Source organism: Microtus pennsylvanicus, chromosome 18 (genome assembly GCF_037038515.1).
Source record: "Microtus pennsylvanicus isolate mMicPen1 chromosome 18, mMicPen1.hap1, whole genome shotgun sequence".
NCBI lineage: Eukaryota > Metazoa > Chordata > Mammalia > Rodentia > Cricetidae > Microtus > Microtus pennsylvanicus.
In genome coordinates, this window is record NC_134596.1 from 32,209,033 (window position 1) to 32,224,969 (window position 15,937).

General features: G+C 35.6%; 2 protein-coding genes and 1 pseudogene across 2 annotated transcripts; all 3 read left to right on the plus strand.

The window, feature by feature from the left end:
- Positions 1–2,025: 2,025 nt before the first annotated feature.
- Positions 2,026–3,788, plus strand: LOC142837456 (protein TASOR 2-like; annotated as a pseudogene).
- Positions 3,789–8,064: 4,276 nt separating this feature from the next.
- On the plus strand, positions 8,065–9,012 carry LOC142837457 (olfactory receptor 5V1-like). Its single transcript, XM_075952539.1, has one exon. It carries the CDS (start codon positions 8,065–8,067, stop codon positions 9,010–9,012), a length of 948 nt encoding a protein of 315 aa, XP_075808654.1.
- Positions 9,013–13,952: 4,940 nt separating this feature from the next.
- On the plus strand, positions 13,953–14,915 carry LOC142837458 (olfactory receptor 5V1-like). The gene has a single exon (XM_075952540.1). The coding sequence runs from the start codon at positions 13,953–13,955 to the stop codon at positions 14,913–14,915; it is 963 nt and encodes a 320-aa protein (XP_075808655.1).
- The last annotated feature ends 1,022 nt before the right edge of the window (positions 14,916–15,937 follow it).

Genomic DNA, 15,937 nt, shown 5'->3' on the forward strand with positions numbered 1-15,937 from the left:
TCCCATTATCTAAAGAGATACAGAATAGACCTTTGATAAAATCCAACATACTTACAAGATAAAAGTCCTAGAGAGAAAATGACTGGAGGAAGCATCCATCAACATGATAAAGACTATATATGGCAAACCTACAGATAGCATCATTCTAAATGGAAAAAGTTGAAGCAATCTCATTAAAACTGGGGATGACACAAGGCTGTCCATTATCTCCACTCCCTTTTCAATACTGCATTAAAAGCACTAGCCAGAGCAATAAAGAAAGAAAGAGAAGGAAATTAAAGGGAAACAAATTAAAAAGCATGTAAAATAATCTTTACTTGCTGGTGATTTAGGTAGAAGATTTCACCAGAATGGCTATGTCAAGAACTCTATCCTTAGACTCATGGAAGAATGGTAAAGCCTTTTCCCTAGGGTAAGGCCCAGAGGGATAGCAAAACTTTCCTCTGGTTCATAAGAGGGTGTTGACAGTGTGTGCAGAAATCTGCACCATTGTTTCCCCACCTCCTGGATATTTATAGCCTCACGACTGCTCTCCTACAGAGAGTACTCCTACCAAGATTATCTAAATCTATCTCCTTAATTCAGATATATACCATAAACTCTGCCTACTCAGTTTACCTACACACAATAACCCTGACTCATTGTTCAACTGTGGATAAGAAACATTCTGAACTTCCAGTGTGTTGGTCTTCTCCATCAGAGAACACAGTCCAGTCCATGCCCGGGAGCCATACAAAGTCACAGCCATACTTTCTAGAAAGTATCAATCCATTCAGCAAAGTGACAGGATATAAAATTAATTTATGAGAACAAGGACCCTTTACAGGATGGAGACCAGACTTGTAGACACAATGAATTCTAGGCCAGCAAAGACTTCATAGGGATACTGTATAAAAAAAAAATCAGTAGCCTTTCTATATGTAAGAAAAAGCATTCTAAGAAAGACATCATGGAAATACTCCCATTTTCAGAAGTCTCAAAGAAATATCTAAGAACATATTCATGAAGGAGATGAAGGAATGTCCTCAGCATCCTGAGCCTATAGACAAGCTTTCCTCATTACTCTGTATCTGCATCTCTGATGTACCCCCCAATTCTTTTTAAACTTGCCTCAATTTATGACTGTTTTTGTTCTGCACAACTCCAAGAAGCTGATGGAACTCCTTGCACATCAGAACATAGAAATTGGGGTTAACCTAAATCTGTGTTCCTGGTCAATAAAAATGGTTTCCGAAGAAACATCGATAAGCTTATGGAGCACATTAAAAGTAAGCAATTGGGGGCTGGAGAGATGGCTCAGTGGTTAAGAGCATTGCCTGCTCTTCCAAAGGTCCTGAGTTCAATTCCCAGCAACCACATGGTGGCTCACAACCATTTGTAATGAGGTCTGGTGCCCTCTTCTGGCCTGCAGGCACACAAGCAAACAGAATAATGTATACCTAATAAATAAATAAGTAAATAAATATTTAAAAAAAATAAGCAATTGGCAATCATCAAATGCTTAGAAGATAGGGAAATTTTCATTTTACTTACATCTTCAGCATTAACACCAGAACCAGATTTTGGAGATGAGCAAATGGGTCTACATGGTTTCCATTTATTCCATTCACCTCAATTAACAGGAACAAAGGAACTAAAAGTTGAAGATGGCATCTCTCTGAAAGTGAGATACATACCAATACATACATATTATTCCTGCCCTTAGTTGTGCACTTCTAGGAACAAAGAAATCACTTCCCATAAAAGGAGTCCATCCAAACATCTTAGTAAAGCATAGATTCCAAGACCTTTATAAGGTGGACAAAAGCCTGTCATTGATGGAGTGAAAGACACTGCATTCGCCGGGAAACTGTCCTATGGATTTGACTTGGCACCCCCACATGAAACGTGCCTATCAGAGTCTCTGACTCAGTTGAAGAGTTACTTTTCAGACCCTACTGGCTGAGCGTTCAGCCAAAGAGCAAGGCCAGCACGTTGACTACTAGAGTTCCAAATGAACAGGTGAGCCGGGCCTGCCCCCTAGTAATGAAAATAGCCTTGTCCATTACAGAGATTCATCCTCCGACATCACCTGATGGAGTGATAACAGAGGCACTGTAGCTAGTTAAAAGTTCTAGCTATTCATTAGCTAGTAACAAAACAAAATTCCCACTAGATGCCTCTCTACAGACTCAGAATGATTTCAGCATGTCTGTAAATGAGGTTCTAGAACCATCACGAGGTAATGTCATCATCAACCTCTGCTACCCTGGGAAACAAGCCATCCCTTAACTGTATTCCAGCAATAACTAATATATCAGATGGACACCCAGAAGTAAGGAATAATGACAGGAGTAGTCTAAACCAAGAAAAGACTTTGCAAATACTTAATTCAGTATTTCCCAAACAGGCCGATCTAGCTGTGAATAGGGAGGAGGTTCACAGGGAGTTGTCAGGGGAATATTCTGATACGGACCTATCTCTAATGGTATTACCACCCACAAGCTCCAGGGAGGAAATGGCAACTGGTGAAGTTGAACAATGGCAGAAGACCCCAGTGTCAAATCCAGGACTACAGAGTAGAACTGAAGAAGTGGTTGAACCGAAAGCACAGGTGGGCTTCATAAAAAAACAAAAAAGTAAATTCAGCTAGCTATATGTCAGTGTATCCTGTGGAACCCAGAGAACCATTGAAAGAAACACAAAGCAATGATTTAAAGACAGACACATTAATACTTTTTAAAGAAAATTGTGCCCCTGAGGTGGCAGAGGAAATTAACATTCCCTCAGGCTTCCCTATTGTCCTCTAATAGAAGGAGTATCACCAGCTTCTAGTCCTGATCCCATGGCACAAACTGAAGAAACACAACCCTCTCCATGTTTAAAACGTCATGGTACACAGTCTGAGAAAAGTAGTGAGTTCTCCCAGATTAAGACAGGAGGTTTAACTGTAATAGGAAAAGGAAATTCTTTTGTTGGTCCTAAGACTTCAATGGGACAAAATTAGTTAACTGAAGTACAAGTGCGGCTCTCTGCTGAAACGCTGCAGGTTCTAACTAGCACAGACATAGAAGGCAGATGCCTGGTGAGATATCTGAGTTCTGTGTCCAAAGTCAGCAGAATGAGAATTTATCTTTCTTAGAAAAGGTACAATGCCATGATACAGAATTAAACAGGCCTACCTCATCCCCCAAATTCGGAGGTAACTTTAAGCCTCTTGAAAAACTCATAAAATTAGGAAACTCATTGCAAGCAATTTGTATGAAGAACAGAAATCTGGACACAAAACCTTTTGCCTTAGAGCCCAGTGTACCCTTATGTAGTACTAGAAAAATTATTGAAAATAAGTCTTTGGCAGACACATTGGTTTCTATCACCACTGTAAGTGGAATAGTGAATACATTATTAAAACAGACTAGCTCTAAAACAGTAAGAAAAATAGCTCTGACAGTAATTGGAAAATGGAGGCTGATATTAATATGTAGTCTGGGTCTGTAAACTCTGTCTCCATTGACAAAACTGATGATGTACAGCCATACATTCACCCAGAGATCTCAAAGTATATTTCTTCCTCTGACAGTGCCCAGTGCACCTACTACACAAAGCCAGTAAGTGTAGAGCTAGGGTTTCGAACACGGGAAATACCTGTAGTTAGAATGGCCAGTGTCATCTTTGCTGGGGAGGACACCCCTGAAAACATTCAGAGTGACACCTGCCAAGAGCTGTTTTGCTCGGGCAGCTTCATGGTATCAGATGATGACATACTAGAAAATTTAACATTAGTACAACTGGAATTGTCAAAATCCTAAAAAAAAAAAAACTACATAAAATGGAAGATGGAAGTGGCTGCTTCGCTACAGAGAAAATAAAAAAGTCAAGGAAGATGTCAGAGCAGATTCAATTGCACATAAAAGAACTTAATGCTGAAATCATATCAGAGTGTAAATATCATTGAATTGCTTCGTTATCCCAACTGTGACTCTCCATCACCGACAAAAGCTGAAATTTTGAAACGCTTGCTAAACCTGCAAATCCAACCTATCAGTGCCAGCTTTGCCGTTCCTAACAGACAAGCCCACGGTATCCGCAGATGTCTCTGAAAATAGTGGCATGCTTGTTACAGGTATAAACTACTTCACTGAAAATATATAAAAGATAGCATTGGTGACTAAACTCCATCTTGGAGTTGAGGCTAGACACAGAAGACACCAACAATAAATTAGTATTTTCCTGTGTCTTAAAACCTTCAAATACATGCAAGTAATCCTCAATTGAAAAATCCATGTTTTGCTTTGCATACTTTGCTAGAATGTCTCATTTTGTCAGACCACAGTTGCCATTAGCTGTGGGTAACAATGTTGAATATGGTTATAAATTATTTTCATTCTAAACCTAATGCCTTCAAACCGATTGAGCTTAATATTAAAATTGAGACCTTCACATGTTTACCTAGCAAAAGTAAAGTCTATTTTAACAAATAGCCGTTCTTGCATGTGGTCAGAGGCTTATGAAGTGCATGTTTCATAGGTTTTACCACACTGTATAAGAAATTATAATCTGTAATGATTTTGTTTGCTATTGCATAAGAAACAAAGAGAAAAGCCATTTTTGTAAATGACAGATTTATACACTTTTCCATTTACTTGGGCTGTTTTTTTTTAATGTTGGACTACAAAAATCAATCTGAGGAAGAAATTATTTATGATACTAGAACTTTCTTAAGTTTTTAAAATGAACACAAGAAGAAACCATTTGTATACTATCTATTTGGAACAGAAGTTTTATACCTAGTTTGGGGTTGGGTTGGTTGTTTTTTATATTTTTAAATAAAAACAGTTCAAATGCAAAAAAATGGGATGGTATGTTCATTGAAGGATGTTTGTGGGGAGAAAAGGTCACTTACTATCACCAATGTATTTCTTAAGCTGGTTTGGCCATGTGATCACTGCAAAGCATTCTGTCTTGCCATACCCGATGAGGCAAGTCCAACCTTTTATAACAAGAAAAGTCATTGTTATCTGCAGAAGAAACTCTTGAAAATAACAGCATAAATCTTACACCATATAATTAGCATTGGCCAAGTTCTTTCCAGGTGGGACAGTTCCATGAACCATTACAAGGAACAAAAATGGCACTCATGTAATGTAGAATTATATTAAAACTTTCATCAAATTGATGATCTCTGTGTCCCTATTAATAAGTTTTAGTAATGTGATTATTATCTCTAGAGTTCTTGTTATTCTGCATCCCTAAGGGGACAACGGGAATAATATAAATCATGGACTAACCCCTTGTGTGAGTCCTAAGAAAAAATGTTGACTTCATTTTTGTCTACTGATGTAATTTGTTGCTGGATCGTTTGATTTATCTTGCTGAAACTATTTATTGGTAATATATTTTAATTTTTATATGAATACAATATTTTATTGTTATTGATAGATATGCTAATAAAATGCAGCCCTAAAGGTGCCATAATTTATTCTACATATGCTCTATTTTTGCTAAATTACATCTCCTTATATCTTCCTATGTGGCAGAAATTTGATTATTTTAAAATGAAAAAATCTTCCTGTGTAGTAATTTTTGAATCCACCATACAAAAAGTTGTTTGTCAGAAATGGTAAGAAAGTCTATGTAATTTCCAGTAGAAATGGAATGGTTTCCCTACAGTCTTTTCATTAATTCCCACCTGTATGTTTACAATTTCCAATTATATCACATAACCATAAAATACACTTGAAGAGATTAAATTTAATAAAGCTTTCCTAAATCTCTGGTATAGAAACTATTGATAACTACATAAGATTCTAAAACCTGTTTCTGATAACTGTTCTTGATAAAATCTTTTGTTTTTAATTACATCACAAGTTGTTAAGAATAAATTATGTTGATATTAGAATAAAAGGGTTGATAAATATATGAAGCCTTTGCATGTGAGTAAATCCTGTGTTCTGTATAGCGAGGACCATCAGTTTTATAGAACACATTGAAACAATAGCACACAAAATTAAGAAAGTGTTACTGGGTTTTGTTGTGTACATATTGATTATATAATCTTAATAATAGAATAAATTTATCAATCAGAATATTCTAAAGTATGTTTCTTATAGTTCATGTTTAAAGAATCAAATTTCTGTGAGAAAAACTGAGTTAGTAGACAAGTAAATATTTGTTCTTGAAGATGTTGCTATTGCAAAAAAAGAGCCGTATTTTGCTTTCATCTCTTCTATATTTGAAAGATTAACACATAGGATAAAATTTGAGCATTTCATTGGGCTTCTAAAATTCAAAACCCTAATAACTGATATGATTCATTTTGTTCCTATCATTGCCATTGTTTTTCACTCAGGAACACCCTTCACCAACTTCTTAATCACATACACATATTTTGTAAATATTTTGATAGTTTTCTTTGCTATATTTCTAGATTTGAAGTGACTGGCAATAGAAGTTTATTTATTCTGAAATATGCTTCAAATTTGTTGTTGCTTAAGGAATGAAAAGGAGCACACCACAGTCCTATCTCTTTTTCTTTTATTTTGAAACAGGGCCTTGCTTTGTACTTTGGGGTGGCCACATATTCGTCATTCTCTAGTCTTAGTTTTCTAAATGTAGGGATGTATTGTACGGGGGAAAGATGAACAAAACCTTTGTGCATTTTGGGGATAAAATCACTATGTATCATTTATATTATTTTTCTGTTCATTTGAACTTACTGAAGAATGTATTCATTGTTTTTATGAGGCAAAATAAATAGGAGTAGGATTATAAGATGTAAAATTTCACTTTATTTTCTAACCAGTTTTTCTATGAATTTTCAATATATGATGTTGTAGAAAAATGTTTTCAAGAACCACAAGTCAAATAAAATACTAATTTTTGGCTTCTGTCTAACTTCTCCCAAACAGTCTGCTTATCATCTTTATTATGCATGAATTAATGAAAGTGCTATTGCTCATATCTTAAAAATGTGGTGTTAAAGTTATAGAAGCATTTCTACATTTATTTCTTCCAAGTAGAATATATGAGTCATTCATATGTTTCTGACTCCATTGTTGAAGTGATTGCCTATAAACTTGAAGTTTTATCTACCAATGAATATATATGTTTATATAACATGATAATTAGCTAGTAGAAAATATGAAGTAGGCAATTGTGTAATGGACTAATTCGAACTTAATTTAGACTAAACTAGTAGGTAGTGACATACACATTGAAATAAACCTTGACAAAATGAATCAAATGTTTATGGTAATGTGAAAAATAGATTAACATTTAATTAATTATGAAATAAAAGACATAAAGATTTTTCTATGATTAATAAAGAGATGAATTAGTTACTCACTAAATTTCCTCTTGATATGGGATGAGATTTTTTAATATTCAGAATAACTATGGATACCCAGAAGTTCTAGAACTTCTAAAAGGAAAATCCACAAGACAACAGCTATCAAGGAAATCCAGAGAATCATAAGACATGCTTTACAAATCATAAGGATATATTTTACTACACCAAACTTAAAAAGGTAAAAGAAATGAATAATTTTCTTGATAGGTACCATTTACCAAAGTTAAATCAAGATGAGATAAACAATTTAAATGTACCCATAACTTCTACTGAATTAGAAGAATTTTCCAACCTCCACCCCCCAAAAGTCAAGAATCAGATGCTTGTAGCACAGAATTCTACCAGTATTTCAAAGAATAGTTAATGTAAATGCCAACACTCCTCAAATTATTCCACAAAAAACAAACAAAACAAATCAGAAGAAGCACTGACAAATTCATTTTATGAGGCCACAGTTACTATATTACTACAACAATATAAAGACTCAACAAAATAAAAGAATTACAGACCAATTTCCCATATGAACATAGATACAAAAATAATCAATGAAATACTTGCAAAATAATGCCAAAAACACTACTATGATGAGAAAATAGTAAATGTGATAGAGGTAAGACAATTCTTCGACCACATTCTGCTGTGTTCCCATTTTCTCAGCACCAGGATCACGGACTTATCACTTGGATATTTATTCTTTGCTTTCATTTCCCTTAGAAACATCGTTGTGGACAGAGAAGATGGAAGCCTACAATCTTACCACAGTGACTCAGTTCATCTTCATAGGGCTCTCTGACCTCCCTGAGGTGCGTTATCCCCTCTTTGTGGCCTTTGTTATCATCTATCAGATTACTTTGCTAGGAAACGGGGCCATCCTCTTGGCCATAGTGACTGAGAGAAAGCTCCACACTCCCATGTATTACCTGTTGGCCAATCTGTCCCTGCTGGACATATTCTGTCCATCAGCCACTGTCCCCAAGATGCTCAAGAATCTCTTGACTGAAGATCACAGCATTTCCTTTGTTGGGTGTGCTTTGCAGCTCTATTTCCTGGTGGCCCTAGCTGGGACTGAAGTTTTCTTGCTGGCTGTGATGGCTTATGACCGGTATGTGGCCATATGCTTCCCTCTGCGTTATTCCCTCATCATGACCACGGTTCGCTGTGTGCAGATGCTGGTGGGGACCTGGGCAGCTGGGTTTCTCAACTCCTTCATCCATACAATGTCCACCTTTAGCCTGACTTTCTGCAAGTGCAATCGAGTAAACCAGTACTACTGTGATATCCCCCCTGTGGTGGCCCTGTCCTGCTCATCCACCTACATAGCAGAAATGCTTGTTTTAGTGGTAGGAGGTATTTTTGGGGTTGGTGCTTTTCTGATCACTTTGATCTCCTACATATACATCGTGTCCACCATCCTAAAGATCCAGTCAGTAGAAGGGAAGCGCAAAGCCTTCTCCACCTGTGCTTCCCATCTTCTTGTCGTCTTCTTGTTCTATGGCACAACAATATTTACCTATATCCGCCCGTCCTCCAGTCAACACTCTCCTGCCAGAGACAGACTCATCTCTATGCTGTATGGGGTCATTACCCCCATGTTAAACCCCATTATCTATAGCCTGAGAAACACAGAAGTCAAAGGAGCACTCAGAAAAGTTTTACGTCTTAGAATATGTTCACAGAAAACATGATTGTAGAGTCTCTCTCAAACTCTTCTTAGAATCAATATACAGAAACAGGTAGAAAAGTACTAAAACAATGTATGTAAAGAAAGAAATTGATAACAAACTTGCATTGAAGTTCACATATTGTTATACACATCTCTGTATCCACTTTAATGTTTGTAATTGAAAAATAAAATTATTCGAGGCTGAATAGGATTAGTGGGTTATTTGAAGTAAATATATCTATTACTGTCTTATCTGTATCAACAGCTATATCCACATACATGCCTATAATTCTATACCAGCATTCTGGGCTTATATTTATTATTTACATATATTACACTTCTAAAAACTGATTTTGTTTATTCCAAAAATCTTTGCCTTTAAAAAAATCTTTCCACCAATATCATGAGAGAATAGTGTGGTTTCCCTGAAGATAAGCCACAAAGGATATGATGGCTCTTCTTTAGTTTTCATATCCATGATCTCTGGTATTTCAATTTTCTTTGACTTTGGAAGTTAGTGTCATTTTAAACCATTTAAACTGGTCTGACTTTAGTTTGTATGTACTCAGTTAGCAATTTAGAATTAAAGTTAGTACTAATTGTTATTTTAAAATAATAGAAATAATAATAAAAATAATTTCAAGAGGAGACCATCCTGTATGGAATAATAAGGTTACTCCCATAGGACATGGGTCATTAAATGAAAAACACAGAGCGAGGCATCGGACATCAAGGAATTATTGGTCAGGGAAGCTAAACAAAACTCTAAATTAACAAGATGTTCCCTTTAACTGGACATATTATTTTTATGATTATGTCTGTAAATTTCTCATTTTATCTGAAAATACATAGACAAAAATAAAACACTTTAGTGTTCATTAACATTCAATTTACATGCTTTTATTAACTGCAAGTACAAATCTATTATCTATCTACCTACACTTACTATTTTATTTTGAAAAAGTTGTTTTTAGATTTTATTTCATGTGTATGAATATTTTGCCAGCATGTGTGTATGTGTGCCACGTGTGTGCCTGGCATCCATGGAGGATAGAAGAAGATATTAAATCTACTGAAACTAGAATTACAGATCACTGTGAGCCGCCACCATCAGTTCTGAGAACTGGAGCCAGGTCCTCTGCAAGAGCAATGAGTGCTCTTAACTGCTAAGCCATATCTCTAGCATCTATCTACCACCTATCTGTCAATTAGCCAACTATTTTCATAATTACTGTGCCAGGAAGAGTCAAGTTACAAGATATGTGTTCAAATCAGTTTGTGTTTCTATCCATACTGCATTTGAGCTCTTTAATGTTCATCATGAGGATGACATAACTTTCACAAGATTCATCGTATGATAATGGTAAAAAATTGTAAGGTTTGAGTCCAACAAAGAAAAGACATTGAAAATTTAATAGTTTAACTATATTTTGAAGCAATTTTTGCATACATTTATTCTTTGATGTTGTCCGGCCACAATATTCCATATGGCATGTCCAGTTTTTTTTACATTGATACATGTATCTGTCATTTATTTATTTTACATGAAAGCAACTCAATTGACTTTAAACAAAACGAAATTAATAGTTTGAAAAAGTTTATGAATATGTATTTTATATGTATCATTGACTGCGTCTCAGGGCTTGAACACATTTGGTGGGCCTTTACCAGAAGCTAAAATGTCAGTGTTAGAATATTCTTGTGCTTACATTAAATTAATTAACTGTGTGGTCCCATTATAGGTTGGCAGTAATGGGCATTGTCTCTCTACAGTTCCTGTTATCGTGACTCCCTAAGGATAAAGCAGGAATAATATAAATGATGCGCTAACCCCTGATGTGAATCTTAAATTCAAGTGTGGACTTCGTTTTCATCTACTGGTGTAATTGGTTGGCCAGGTCTTTTGCTTTAATTTTTCTCAGGTTTTAACTGGTAATATGACCTACTTTTAGGGCAAAATTTGCCTATACTATTTTTTAATAAGGTTCTTATAATTAAACAAATACAGTTTTAATTATGCCCAGGTTTAAGGTTTATCTTTTATTTTTGCCTGCAGGATTGTGAGCATTTGAGAACTTAAGAACTGATAGAGCACAGTTTGGTTTTAATTATTAACAAACTGATTTTCAGTAGCAACTGATTCTTTTTCTGTGTACGGCAGTAACTTGAAAATTGCATTAAGAGCAAAGCTTCATATATTGGTATTTACCATATTAAAATTGGTAAGAAAGAATGATATTAAGAACATTTGAATTCTGGAAAATTTGTAACAGTTGGTTAATGCTTGCCATGTATACCAATTCAATACACATTATACAAAGAACCACACATAGCACATAGATTAGTAAAAGCTTGTCAGATTCTCTAATTGAAAATTATTCATTTGTACATTAGGGGTGTTACATAAAATTTTGTTGAGAAATACGTGATGGTAGCATGTTGATCTTTGTTTTCTAATTCTTCAAAAATCCTTAATATTTATGTTTGTATAAGGAAGAAGAAATTGTTGAAAAAATAAAAACACCTTCTCCACATGAACAAGTTCCGTACTGTGTGTACCAAGACATGTGTTTTATTCAATACTTTCAAAAAGCTAGGTGTAAAATATAAGGACAATATACTAGCACTTATTTGGATGCATACTAGTCATATAATTTTGGAACAAACAGGTATGTTTATTAGCCAGAAAGTTATTGGTTAATTTACTATAGTCCTTGTGTTAAAAAGTCAGTTTTGTCTGTGTGACTACAAAAATAGCTTATTGTGTAAACTAGAATTTACTTTCTGTAGATTTTACTCTTTGGATAAAGGTGTTATATTTATGCACTTGCTGCAATATTTATATATCTACGGTGTTGTTCTCAGATATTAATCAGACATATCTGTAGACAGATTTCTAACAGTTCGATAGGATTCTGATCTTTTGAAAATGAAACACTGATAGGAAACAGTTTTGTTTTAATCATTGTCATTCAGGTGTTCACTGTCATTCAATTGCATAGTGATATACCCATTGTATTTTGTAACAAATTTCTTTGTTGTATTTCATGAATTGAAGAGATTGTCAGCCAGACTTTCTTCTCATGTTTTCAATATATGCTGTTGTTTCAGAAGAAAAAATACCATCTTCCAGGAATTGTTCTCTCTCCGTCCTTTGGTTTTGAAAAACAGCCTACCTTTGTAATCCAGGGTGACTTCAAATTAATTTTTTTTTTTTGCCTTAGCCACCTAAATGTAGGAAGTAAAGGTCCACACCACCTTCTCAACAATCAGGAATCTTATTATTACTTGTATATTTCTTACATAGGATAGAGTGATGGAAGAACTTTCAAGTCCTTTGTGAATAAAATTCTTTTGTATAATTTTCATTATTTGTCTTAAGCATTTTAAATGATGATAGAAAATATTTATTGTTTTATATGAAGAAAATAAATTGGTATGGAAATAGAATGTTCATTTTAATCTTCTTTTAAAATGTGATTTGATTTTTAATACAAATGAGATAAATACAATACATTTAAAGATATATAGTAGATATAAATACAAAGGATTAAAAAAAAATCTCATCATAGTTGGACAAAGCAAAACAACAGAAGACACAGAGCTCAAGAGAAGGCACTAACATCTGAGATCTACTTGTTCCCCCTCTTAAGAGTCCCATAAAAACACCAAATTGATAACTATAATGTGTATGCAGAGGACTTGCTGCAGACATATGCAGGTTCTGGACTTACTGTTTCAGTCTTTGTGAGTTCATAAGAGACGTTTTCAGTTCATTTACAGAGCATCGTTATCCTGTGGTCCTCTCTTCCCTCTGGCTCTTACACTCTTCCTGCCTTTTCTTCCATAGGATTCCCTGAATTTTGAGGGGAATGACTTGAGCAGTGTGTTACAAGGTCTTTTTTTCTCTCAACAATCTGACCCCCTTTTTTTTAGTTTGGGAGACTTATAATTACTGTTTTTTTAAATCACTAGGGTTAATATATCTGTTTATATCCTTATATAATCTTGATTTAACTCGGCATAATTGATATCTATTGATAAACTTATTCATTATTTTAGATTTTCCAGTTTGATTGAGTACAAAATTTTAAAGTAAGTTCTTATGCTTTCCTAGTGTTCTTGGTGTCTGTTGCTATGTCTCCAGATTTTCTATGTAAACTTCCTAATATGTGATGGCAATGAAAAAACTATTTTTAAAGAAACAAAAATTAGTTTCCATTCTTCAGTCGAGGGGCATTTAGGTTGTTTTCAGTTCTGGCTATGGCAAACACTGCAGCTATGAACATAGTTGAACACATGTCCTTGTGGCATGGTTGAGCATTCTTTGGATATATACCCAAAAGTGGTATTACTAGGTCTTGAGAAAGGTTGTTTCCTAATTTTCTGAGAAATCACCACACTGACATCCAAAGGGGCTGTACCAACTTTCATTTTTACCAACAATGCAAGAGTGTTCCATTTACCCCACAACCTCTCCAGCATAAGTTGTCATCAGTGCTTTTGATCTTGGCCATTCTTACAGGTGTAAGATGGAATCTTAGAGTTGTTTTGATTTGCATTTCTCTGATGACTAAGGATGCTGAACATTTCCTTAAGTGTCTTTCATCCATTTTAGATTCTTCAGTTGAAAGTTCTCTTTTTAGGTCTGTACTCCATTTTTTTTATTGGATTATCTGTTCTTTCAATGACCAATTTCTCAAGTTCTTTGTATATTTTGGAGATCAGATCTCTGTCTGATGTGGGGTTAGTGAAGATCTTTACCAGTTCTGTAGGCTGTTGTTTTGTCTTGTTGACCATATCCTTTACTTTACAGACGCTTTTAAGTACCCAAATTTGTAACTGAACTAGAGCACACATAATTAGCCTGATATTTCCATTGTCCACAAGTTCTATGCCTTGCCACACTAATCTGCATTCTATTCTTTCATTTTCATTAGAAACCCCTTTAAGAGAGAGGACATGGATGTCTACAATCTTACCACAGTGACTCAGTTTGTCCTCATAGGGCTCTCTGACCTCCCTGAGGTGCGTTATCCCCTCTTCATGGCCTTTATCATCATCTATCAGATCACATTGCTAGGAAATGGGGCCATCCTCTTGGCCATAGTGATGGGGAGAAAGCTCCACACACCTATGTATTATTTGTTGGCCAATCTGTCCCTGCTAGACATATCCTGCCCATCAACAACTGTCCCCAAGATACTGAAGAATCTCTTGACTGAAGATCACAGCATTTCTTTTGTTGGGTGTGCTTTGCAGCTCTATTTCCTGGTGGCCCTAGCTGGGACTGAAGTTTTCTTGCTGGCTGTGATGGCTTATGACCGGTATGTGGCCATATGCTTCCCTCTGCGTTATTCCCTCATCATGACCACGGTTCGCTGTGTGCAGATGCTGGTGGGGACCTGGGCAGCTGGGTTTCTCAACTCCTTCATCCACACAATGTCCACATTTAGCCTGTCTTTTTGTAAGTCCAATCGAGTTAACCAGTACTACTGTGATATCCCCCCTGTGGTGGCCCTCTCCTGCTCATCCACCTACATGGCAAAAATGCTTGTTTTTGTTGAAGGAGGTATTTTTGGTGTTGGTGCTTTTCTGATCACCTTGGTCTCCTACATATACATCGTGTCCACCATCCTAAAGATCCAATCAGTGGAAGGAAAGCAGAAAGCCTTCTCCACCTGTGCTTCTCATCTTCTTGTCGTCTTCTTGTTCTATGGCACAGCCATATTTACCTATATCCGCCCGTCCTCCAGTCAACACTCTCCTGCCAGAGACAGACTCATCTCTATGCTGTATGGGGTCATTACCCCCATGTTAAACCCCATTATCTACAGCCTGAGAAACACAGAAGTCAAAGGAGCACTCAGAAAAGTTTTACATCTTCAGATATATTCACAGAAAGCACGATGTAAGAATTTTTAAAAGTCTGCTTAGAATGAATTTATAGAAATGAGTAGGAAAATAATGAAACAATGTATTCACAGAATGGAATTGAACACAAACTCGATATAAAATCAGATATTATTATGTGCATCTCTATAGCTACTTGAAATAAAATTTATAATTGAAAAATAAAACTATTTGGGACTGACTAGATTAAGTAGTCTATCTGAAGTACTTTATGTCGGTTGTTGTCTTATATGTATAAAAGTCCATATCAACCTTCATGCCTACAATTACTTTTCATATATCTGTATTTTCTATTTTTTTCCCAATTCTACATCTATCATGTAGTTGCAGATCTTTTTCTTTTTATGTTTTATTATTTTTAAAAGGTTTTTATTTATGGCCATGAAGTCCTTCTCTGCACATATATATGTGCACCATTGTACTTGATATTCCTGTGTGTCCTCATCTACCTGTTCCTCACAGTATCCATAAGAGGGTGTTGGATCTCTGGAACTGGAGTTATAGATAGTAGTTAGTAGCCATGTGGATGTCAGAGTAAAAACTTCGGTCCTCTGCAAGAGCAGAAAGTGCTTTTAACTTCTGAAACTTTTCTTCGCCTATTAATTTTATTTAAATATTTGTTTATTTTTATGCATGTGGGTGTCTTGTTGGTAGAAGCCATGCTGTCATTCCTGGGAAAGGCACATAAATGTTCTCAAATTGGAGCTTCTTAGACTGCAAGTTGCTTTGGAGGGTCCCATCCACTTGACAAGAACCAATGGAAACCATATTGCAGACTCCTGCACTAATCCTAGGGAACTCATGGGCTTCAGGCCTCTGTAAATTTCCCTACTTTTATTCTTATGATAACTCTTAATTTTGCTATACTAGTCATGAATGTACCTGAGTTGGTAACAAATGCCCTCCAAAATTAAATTAATCTGATCTGTTAAAGAAACTGGTTTCTCCGGTTGCCCCTGGCTGCCTTTGCAGTGATCCTGAGTGAACAAGAGGGACTCACTAAGGCAATGATTATTGTTTATTCAGTTCCAAAA

Coding starts and splice junctions, on each gene's coding strand:
- LOC142837458 (XM_075952540.1), top strand. CDS start 13,953: ATGGATGTCTACAATCTTACCACAGTGACTCAGTTTGTCCTCATAGGG.
- LOC142837457 (XM_075952539.1), top strand. CDS start 8,065: ATGGAAGCCTACAATCTTACCACAGTGACTCAGTTCATCTTCATAGGG.